Source organism: Helianthus annuus, chromosome 13 (assembly GCF_002127325.2).
Source record: "Helianthus annuus cultivar XRQ/B chromosome 13, HanXRQr2.0-SUNRISE, whole genome shotgun sequence".
Lineage (NCBI taxonomy): Eukaryota > Viridiplantae > Streptophyta > Magnoliopsida > Asterales > Asteraceae > Helianthus > Helianthus annuus.
The window spans coordinates 76,260,387-76,270,064 of NC_035445.2; the positions used below are offsets into that span (position 1 = coordinate 76,260,387).

General features: G+C 37.0%; 1 protein-coding gene across 2 annotated transcripts; it reads right to left on the bottom strand.

The window, feature by feature from the left end:
- Window positions 1-2,939: 2,939 nt before the first annotated feature.
- On the bottom strand, window positions 2,940-7,965 carry LOC110898235 (5-methyltetrahydropteroyltriglutamate--homocysteine methyltransferase-like). 2 transcript variants are annotated; one of them, XM_022144993.2, is made up of 11 exons: window positions 7,725-7,965; window positions 6,307-6,660; window positions 6,110-6,197; window positions 5,888-6,015; window positions 5,407-5,798; window positions 4,806-4,969; window positions 4,635-4,715; window positions 4,375-4,541; window positions 4,178-4,283; window positions 3,834-4,084; window positions 2,940-3,734 (listed from the first exon to the last, which is right to left on the bottom strand). In XM_022144993.2, the coding sequence occupies exons 1-11, from the start codon at window positions 7,940-7,942 to the stop codon at window positions 3,170-3,172; spliced, it is 2,514 nt and encodes an 837-aa protein (XP_022000685.1). In that variant the 5' UTR covers window positions 7,943-7,965; the 3' UTR covers window positions 2,940-3,169. The 2 variants fall into 2 exon arrangements, with proteins under 2 accessions (XP_022000685.1, XP_035837888.1); XM_035981995.1 differs by lacking the exon at window positions 7,725-7,965 and adding an exon at window positions 7,205-7,477.
- Between the last annotated feature and the right edge of the window lie 1,713 nt (window positions 7,966-9,678).

Here is a 9,678-nt window from a genome sequence, read left to right on the forward strand (position 1 = left end):
TACCTTTTAATCTGTGCGCCGATATTGAACAAGACAACTATCGAAACGTCGACAAAAATGTGTAGGTCGCCATGCTATCTTTGGATTTTTTTTAAACAATATAGTTTATAAGATATGTCAAGAATACGTAAAAAATTTATAAGTTTGTTGTGAAGGGATGAATTGTAACTAATTATCTATAATTTGGTTAAAACCTCAGGGATTTAAGTGTAATAAGTTTAGGGGTTAAAAAATAAATAGTGTTTAAAAGACCAAACTACCCTCATTTTAGGGGTCTTTCTATAAATAAAAGGGAGAAAAGTTCTTATTTTTTGGGTATCTTAAAATACCCCTCCCATAATATAGTATAGATTAGGAAATATTACAAGTTTTGTCCTTTATCTTAATACCACTTATCAGGCGGTGTCCTTTTTAACGAATTTTGACAAGTTTTGCTCTTTACAAGGAATTTGGTTGCACGTTTTGTCCTTTAGGCTTAACTCAGTTAGATTTTCTTGTTAAATCTTGTCACCTAAGGGTATTTTAGTCTTTTTACCCATTTATTTAATATTATTTAAAAGAATAAAACAAAATATTTTAGGGTTGACTCTTGAAATAAATGGGTAAAAAGACTAAAATAACCTTGGGTGACAAGATTTAACAAGAAAATCTAACTGGGTTAAGCCTAAAGGACAAAACGTGCAACAAAATTCCTTGTAAAGGGCAAAACTTGTCAAAATTCGTTAAAAATGACACCACCTGACAAGTGGTATTAAGATAAAGTACAAAACTTGTAATTTTTCCTAAGAATTATAAAGTGACGTATATCATATTTTTATCATTGGGTTTTAAGCAAGTTGGTTGTTTAGCATTGCGTTTTAGAGAATTATCATTTAAAAGCAAGATTTGTTATAACACAATGATAAAATACATTTTTTGTGTTTTTAGTTGATTGCGTTTTAGGAAGAAACAACATATTTTTTGTGTTTTGTCTATTGCGTTTTAGAAAAACACATTTTCTTTATGTTTGTAATCCATTGCGTTTTAGAAAAAAAAAACACATTTTTGTGTTTTTAGTCTATTACGTTTAAAAAAAAAACACATTTTCTGTGTGTTTTTAGTTTATTGCGTTTTAGAAAAACACATTTTCGTTGTGTGTCCATTGTTTTTTAGAAAAAAAAAAACACATTTTTTTTTGCGTTTTTAGCCCATTGAGTTTTAAAAAAATACATCTTTTTTTGTGTTTTTAATCCATTACATTTTAGAAAGAAAAAAACACATTTTTTGTGTTTTTAGTCTATTGCGTTTTATGCATATGAGTTATAAAAAAATCAAAATTATAGCAATAGTACACTCGTTTTAAAGATAAAAAAAACTTGATGGAATTTTTATAAAAAAATAATGTCGTATGAAAGAGTTATTAACGTTTTAAAATGGAGGGAATTGGATGAGAGGAAAACTATTATCTTTGATGGACTAGAACACCCCCTAAAAATCTCACGCGCCTCCTTGTTTTTGTTCAATTCCAGTCATTTAATCCAAACCTTTGATTACTCAATTGATAATCAAGATTACTTCCTAATCAAGTATATCCTTACCATATATTTATATATGAGTAAAGATCCCGCGCAAATAGAATTATCGTACAAAACGTACAAATTGCGTGGAAAAGTAAAAAACGCAGAGGCATTTCCGTAATTACCCTACTAGATCAAAATTACCCTACAAAATCAAAATTATCCTACAAGATCATTTGTGGGGTAATTTTGATGATTACCCTACTAGTAAAATAATTACAAAAATGTTACAGCGTTTTTTTTACTTTTCCATGTTATTCGTACGTTTTATACGATAAGTGTATTTGTGTTTGATCTTTTATCATTTATATATATAGATAGATGAGGAAAAGTGAGACGACTCCCTCTAATATGGGAAGAATGAGAAAAATTGAAAGAATGTTAAGGTGTTGATGTGGAATGTGGGAAAATAGAGGGAAAGCTAGATGTCTCCTCTAATATACTTTCAAAAAAAAGTGAATGTTACGGGAACAGTAATATGTGTCGATCATACAAGGTCGTGTGACGCACTGCATCATGCGTGACTCCGAAGTGGAGTCGTGACCACGTGTGGAATACCATGTCACGTATGTGGTCTACTACGTTGACTCCGCAAAGTTAGGGTTGATAGCGTGGAGTTTCTCACGAGAACAACCAAATCATACGTATATTTTTAATCAACAATCAATTAAGCAGCACAATTACTTATTGGAAAATTGGTTTTTAATAAACCAACCTTTGTCCCGTTGGTAAATAATAATCTTACCTACGTAATTGGTATACAATAATCCTACCTATCAACATGTTGGTACTCAATGAACTTCCGTTAATTTTTTTTAACTGAAGTTAATTTTTAAGTTTTATTTATTACACAAAAAGTCCCTGTAGTTGTAATTTACTAGTTTTAACTATTTTATAAAACAAAAAAACCTCAAGGGACTGTAATTTACTAGTTTTAAAATAGTTAAAACTAGTAAATTACAACTACACGGGCTGTTTGTGTAATAAATAAAACTTAAAAACTAACTTCAGTAAAAGAAAATTAACGGAAGTTCATTGAGTACCAACATGTTGATAGGTAGGATTATTGTATACCAATTACGTGGTAAGATTATTATTTACCAACGGGACAAAGGTTGGTTTATTAAAAACCAATTTTCCTTACTTATTTGATCAAAACCGAACCGTATATTAAACCGCATAAATCCTAAACTTTGGACTTGCTTTTGTTTAGACGTTTTAACCAGTTTTAACAAAATTACAATATAATTGGTAGGGCCTTTGTAGGCCAAATGTCATCATGTTTGTGGTAGACAATTTGTGTAGCCAGGTTTTCCACAACTTTTACTTAAAATGCTTCTGGCCCAACTTACTCCACTTGTCAAATACTGCAAGTTTCTGATGTATGCAAACCAACAAAATATCATCTTTAGAACTCACTTCATTGGGGGTATGCAAAAGCCCTCCAGCATAAAGGTACATAACAACCGATAAAAGCCCGAAAACAAAAAACAGAATTCAAAACCTAATACTGTAATACATGCCATCACCAACCACAGTTATTCCATCACTGTAACATAAAGTATTTTCCAGAGTCATTATCATCGCGTGTCCACCGTCGGGTCTAAATCTCCTCACTTGGCAAGAGCAGCACGAAGCTTCTTGGCAGCTGCAACCATGTTCTCAAGAGCGGGCTTAACCTCAGCATACTTACGGGTCTTGAGACCACAGTCAGGGTTCACCCACAAGATATTGGTTTCCAAAACCGCAAGCATTTTGTTGATTCTGTCGTGAATTTCCTCGGTGGATGGAATTCTTGGGGAGTGGATGTCATAGACACCTGGACCGATTCCAGCACCATACTTGACTCCCTCGCGGAACACAGAGAGCAGCTTCTCATCAGACCTGGAGTTCTCAATGGTGATGACATCAGCATCCATGTTGATGATGGAGTGGATGATGTCGTTGAAGTTTGAGTAGCACATGTGTGTGTGGATCTGGGTGGTGTCTTGGACCCCGACGTTGGTGATTCTGAACGAGTGGACTGCCCAGTCTAAGTAGAAAGCGTGTTCGGCTTTCCTAAGTGGCAATCCTTCTCTTAAAGCAGCCTCATCAATCTGGATGACTGTGATTCCGGCCTTCTCAAGATCCTCAACTTCATCCTTAATTGCCAAAGCAATCTGGTAGCAAGTTTCAAATCTAAAAACAAAAAAAAAAAAAAAAAAAATTAATGTTTTGACGTTTTTTAATATGAAGGAATGGAGTCAATGGACCATGGTAGATGGTTGATATTTATACCTTGGCTGATCGTTACGGACAAATGACCAGTTGAGAATGGTGACTGGACCTGTGAGCATACCCTTCATGGGGCGTTTGGTCATTTCTTGAGCCATGGTGGACCAGAAGACGGTCATGGCCTTGGGGCGGCTGACATCACCATAGATAATTGGTGGTTTGACGCATCGGGATCCGTAGGATTGCACCCATCCGTTAGCAGTGAAGGCAAAACCAGACAATTGTTCACCAAAGTACTCAACCATATCGTTCCTCTACAACAAACAAACAAACAAAAAACTTTTAACGGATATTTTTTCTACCAACTACAAAAGGGGAAAAGAAAGTATGATGTTTATATAATGTACCTCGGGTTCTCCATGAACAAGCACATCAATGTCAAGCTCTTCTTGAAGTTGGACAACTTTGAAGATTTCCTCTTTGATGGCTTTAATATATTCTTCCTCAGAGATCCTACGATAATATCATGGATTTATGAGAACATAAGCTTATGATCAAGCTGTTAAAAGAATAAAACATGGATTAAGTAGTTGAAATTACTCACTTTTTAGCCTTGTACTCACGGCGAACCCTTCTGAGCTCAATGGTTTGAGGGAAAGAACCAATGGTGGTGGTGGGGAGAATTGGGAGATTAAGTTTCTTTTGCTGGGCATCCAATCTGGCACTCACGTTGGTGGCACGACGGTGGTCAGAACCCCTCAAAGCTGCCGCCTGAGAAATCAAAACACGCACGCTTTTAATAACCAGATGTGAAAATATACATAAGAATTGGGATTAAACATGTAAATTGTTAATATCACTTACAGCCTTCTGGACAGCTTCATTGGTGACTCTTGGGGAGCACTTCCTTGAGGCCAGAGCAGCGGCATTAGCTGCAAAGAATGCCTGAAAAAGATGAAAAATTAAAATTGGTGACCTGTGTATCTTGATTTATAAATGGATTAATAACAATAATAAAAAAACAAATCCAATTACCTCATCCTTCTGACCAGCAAGAGCTTTGGCCAAAGCACCAACTTCAACCACCTTTTGAGCAGCAAATGCGAGCCAAGATTTGATCTCATCGTCCAACTTTGTCTCGTTCACAAGATCCACAGCAGTGTGTTGGAGCGATGATGAGGTGGACACAACAAGTTTATCTGCATAAATCACATGTTATATTATGAATAATTAAGCTGTCTGGCACATATACTTGTAATATTGGAGGTAGCAATTTCAACCCATTTACTTATTGGGTTATTTTTTTATGGATCAGTCAAATGGGTCAAAAGTTATCTGAAGTGCATTTTTTATGAATACAACCTTCTAACCACTTTATGCAAAAAATGAGATTAATATCGTAATATTAGTTTCTGGATCATACATAACACACTGCCTATTCATAAAAAGATGAATTTGGAAACAACTCAAGAAGTTACTTGGGTCAACCCAATCGATCGATTTGACCCAAACCCAATAGTGTTGGACAGAAGGTCTTCTGGGTCGGCTCAACCAACCAGTTTTGACCCGAACCCAACCCCAACCAGCCCATTTTGGCACCCCAAATTTGTAACTTCAATTGTAAAATTATAACTACCTTTGCCGACAATGGCCTCAAGAGACTCGAGGACTTTAAGAGATGCTGCAAGGTCGTTAGCCCAGATGTTTCTGCCATCAACAACACCAGCGAAGAGGTATTTGCCGGATGGGAAGCTGGTCTTGATTAAATCAAGAGTCTGTTCACCACGGACCAAATCAAAAGTGTAACCGGCAACTCCGGGCAAGGTGGTTAGGGTTTTGAATGCATCAGCAGGAATATCAGCAAAGTAGGTGGCAACAAGGACATTAAGACCGGAGCAAGCTGATTCAAGATCTGCGTAAGCCTTGGTGAAAGCTTGCAATTGGTGGGCCTCAAGATCCTTCACAAGGGTAGCTTCATCAAACTGGATCCATGTTGCACCAGCTTCCTTCAACTCAGCAATAACCTCCCTACAAGATTACAGATTTGTTATGGTGTGAACAAGTGTTTATCTTAGATGTTGTATAGTTGTTGTAAATGTTATAAAAGGGAAATATACTTGTAGATTGGAAGGATTTTGTCAAGAAGGGAAAGAAGATCGAAAGTTTTTTCGACACCCTTTGCAGGCTTAGAAAGCAACAAGTAGCTGACTGGGCCAACAAAAACTGGGACGGTATCAACTCCAAGCTGCATAAAGAAAAGAAACGTAACCAACATAAGACTTTGATGCAAATACAACTCTAAATGCTTAATAACATGTAAAGAAGTAAAGAACGCATACAGCTTTAGCCTCCTTGTATTCATTCACAGCCTTGTGGGAAGCATATGTGAATTTCACTTCAGGGCCCAACTCAGGGACAATGTAATGGCTGTACATCAGATCAAAAACAGTTACTATTTATCCATTTTATTATATATTTAACAACTAATATTTAAACATCAACAATGCAAAACAACAAGATTCACAAACCAACTTACTAGTTGGTGTCGAACCACTTGGTCATTTCCATAGCAGGGACAGAGGCATTTCCTCTAGCCATTGAGAAGTAAGTGTCGAAACCGATTTCACCACCGTTCCAGTTGTACCTTGGTGGGACCGCACCAATCATGGTGGTGGTGTCAAGAACCTGATCGTAGTAAGAGAAAGTGTTGCTGGGAATATACTTGATGCCAGCAGCAGCCATCTGTTTCCAGATGGATGATCTGAGATCAGCAGCAACTGTCTGTAGATCCTCAGCACTGCTCTTGCCATCCCAGAAAGATTCAAGAGCGAATTTCAGCTCTCTCTTGGGACCCATACGGGGATAACCGACAATGTGAGACGCCATTGATCTGCTCAACCACAATTACTAAGATCAATTTGGATCTAACTAAACGGTTGATGTTAATAAAGATCATTACTAAGATCTTACTAATCCAGATTAACTCCACGCACAAATGAATTAATGTAATACAGAAAGCTAGATTTAACAATACTTGAAAAAAGTAAATGAAATTATTTATTTAAAAAACGATTGCGGTTTTCATAAGCAAGAGAGATCCACCTACCCACTAACCCACCAACCCTAGAAACTATTTGTTAATCCACCAACAACAAAAGCTACTTGTTTGCTGTACAAATAGAATAATATACATGGGCAGATACTCAAATCAATGTATGCCAACATTTTGACCAAGAATAGCAACACCATAGGAGTATTACTATCTTCAAATAAACCTAACTTCAAATCACCTACAGGGATGAGATCGATACTGGTACCACATAGTACCAATACTGAAACTTATCTAAAGCCAAAATCGAATACTGTTGCGTCGGTTTAGTATACATAATTTCTCATCCCTAATCTAGAGTTCTGATTGAATCCGTATACCATACCTAATAGAAAACTTCACTTTAGAAACCTGAAGCAGATTCAACTTTCTTTCTTTTACAGTGAAGCCGAATCTCACACAAGTGACAGAACCACACAAAATCATTCCACCATAAACCGATTCGGATTAAAACAACAGATATAGACAAAAAAATTCAGACTAAAAGATGGATCTACGGTTCCCAAAACCCTAGAACCACCAGATCTTACTTTTGGTTATACAACCTCATTCTTTACCGTTATAAAATGTTACTGAACCCTAATTAAACCCCCAAAATCACCCGCGGGGCCCACGGATCACAACAAAACACATTTCCATGCGATAGAATATGCTATACGAGTATACGTCAGTCACTACGGATATAGATATAGATACATAAGTGTAACTAACAGATCACGGACGGTTACCACTAGATCTAACGGTAAAGTTAACAGATTCAGTTAATTTCAATTGAATACTAATTACTACAAATATATGCATTGATGAATTGGTAGTGTGTCAAGTGGAATTGAAGAGTGGCGTACCTGTAAGAAGGTGAGAAAAAGGGAAGTTCCGAATGAAATGGAGTTGGATCTTCCGAGAAAGAGAGAGAGAGAGGATAAGAATGGTGGACACGAATCAGAGAGAAGGGAGAAGAGTGGTATTTATAGAGAGAGATTATGAGTGAGTGGGTAGGAGGGGGGAGTGGGTGAGATGGTGACGGTGGTAGATCTGATCGTAATTCATCCTGGTGTGCGCACATTCACTCACGCACTTAATACCATCGCGTGCAATTACGTTTTTTATTCATTTTATTGACAAGTTGGTTTAAAATATGCCAAGTATTATTGTATTTGGTAAGATATTTTTTGCGTCTTGGGAAGTGTTACCGATTAACGCCCCTAGCGATGCGGCCACGTGACACTCCGCTCCAAGGGGCGTTAGAAGGTGTGAAATTAGAGGGGCATCAGTGGCGGACCCAGAAGTTTTTTATTTGGGGTGCGAATGAGATGTTCAACCATATTTTCAAAGGGTGCGGTCGGGTTTTTTTCCCAAAATATACACTATTGTTTTTTTCAAGGGTGTAGCCGCCCACCCTGCCCAAAGGCTAGGTCCGCCTATGGGGGGCATTGGTGCTCTAAAAAGCGTGAGACAGAGGGATGTTGGTGCTCTTGATCGTCTGAAAAAAAAAAAAAAAGACTTTAATTATTTTCTTTATATAATTAAACAAACTATGCCACACGACATACACACGTATAAGCTTTCTCTATAAAGGAATATGTATACTCTAAGATCATGTGTTACCCTTTCAATTTTTTTTGGCCACATCACCGGTGTATTACACTTTTTTTTGTTGCACTGTGTTTTGGGTTCACTAGTTGTCACTAAACCTCAATCATTTTTTTAATCATTGTCTATTTATTTAAATTAACAAGTAGAATTAGAATACAATGATACTAAAAACATTAAAAAACAAACTTAAAAACCTAATTTAAATCTCCAGCGACGTCATATCTATTGCCATCATCAACACGATCTAACCATAGATGGTCTAGCAAAGGTGGTCGAGGCACCCATCACAGCATCACTTACAAACTAACCAATCATAAATTGCCACCTCATTTTACCCAATTATATCACACCTTTTCTAAATCACTTGCACCACTCATCCCTAAATCAGTCCCAACCAATCACAACAATGCCACCTCATTCCCCACAAAAAAAACTACCAATCACAACAATGCCACCTCATTCCCCACAAAAAAAACAACCAATCACAACAATCCCAAACCAATAACAAAAAAACAATCATCAAACTCACAACTACCATGATGGCCACCACGAAAATCACCACCACTATCGTAAGGGGTGTTGCGGTAGGTGTTACCACACCCATTACGCCATCACGGCTCCCCACCACAGTACGTCCCAAGTACCCTAAGTTCGCGCACAGGTTTTGATTAACTAAAAGGAAATGGCTTTGTATATGCGCGCACGCGTGTGTGTGTCAAAAATTAGATTTAGTTCCATTTTTAGAAGAGTAAAAGATTATGGATACGGTAAGAGAAGTGGAGGAGAGGTAGGGATCACGTTCCTCATTTCACTAATTCAAAGTAACGATTACCTTCAATGTTTCACTAATCTCAAGAGGTAGTTATCACTTATATCTCCGATCACTAACAGTATTAGTGATACCCCTCGTAAATCACTCACTATTACAACAATAGTGCTCCAATACGAGAATTGAATGATTGGAACTTGTTTTTTTTTTTTTTTTTTTTGTTATTGATATCTAATCTTGATTCTCTCTTCAATTTGATGTTTGAATCAGAAGGGAATTAGAGAGATCTGATTTAGAATCATATTTGAAAGTGTTTAAAGCAAACTGGATAAGGTACAATGAGTGGGAAGACTTCTATATATAGGTACAACACAAAAGAAGAAGCTCGCTGCCCTTTTGGGTGTAGATGGATCAACTGTTGATCGAGACGCACAACC

Bases quoted from the DNA above. Each gene is read 5' to 3' on its own strand.
- LOC110898235 (XM_022144993.2), bottom strand. From the start codon at position 7,942: ATGTGCGCACACCAGGATGAATTACGATCAGATCTACCACCGTCACCA. The intron at 5,799-5,887 runs GTATATTTCCCT...GTAATCTTGTAG, and splicing joins AAAATCCTTCCAATCTACAA to GGAGGTTATTGCTGAGTTGA. The intron at 4,284-4,374 runs GTGAGTAATTTC...ATATTATCGTAG, and splicing joins CGTGAGTACAAGGCTAAAAA to GATCTCTGAGGAAGAATATA.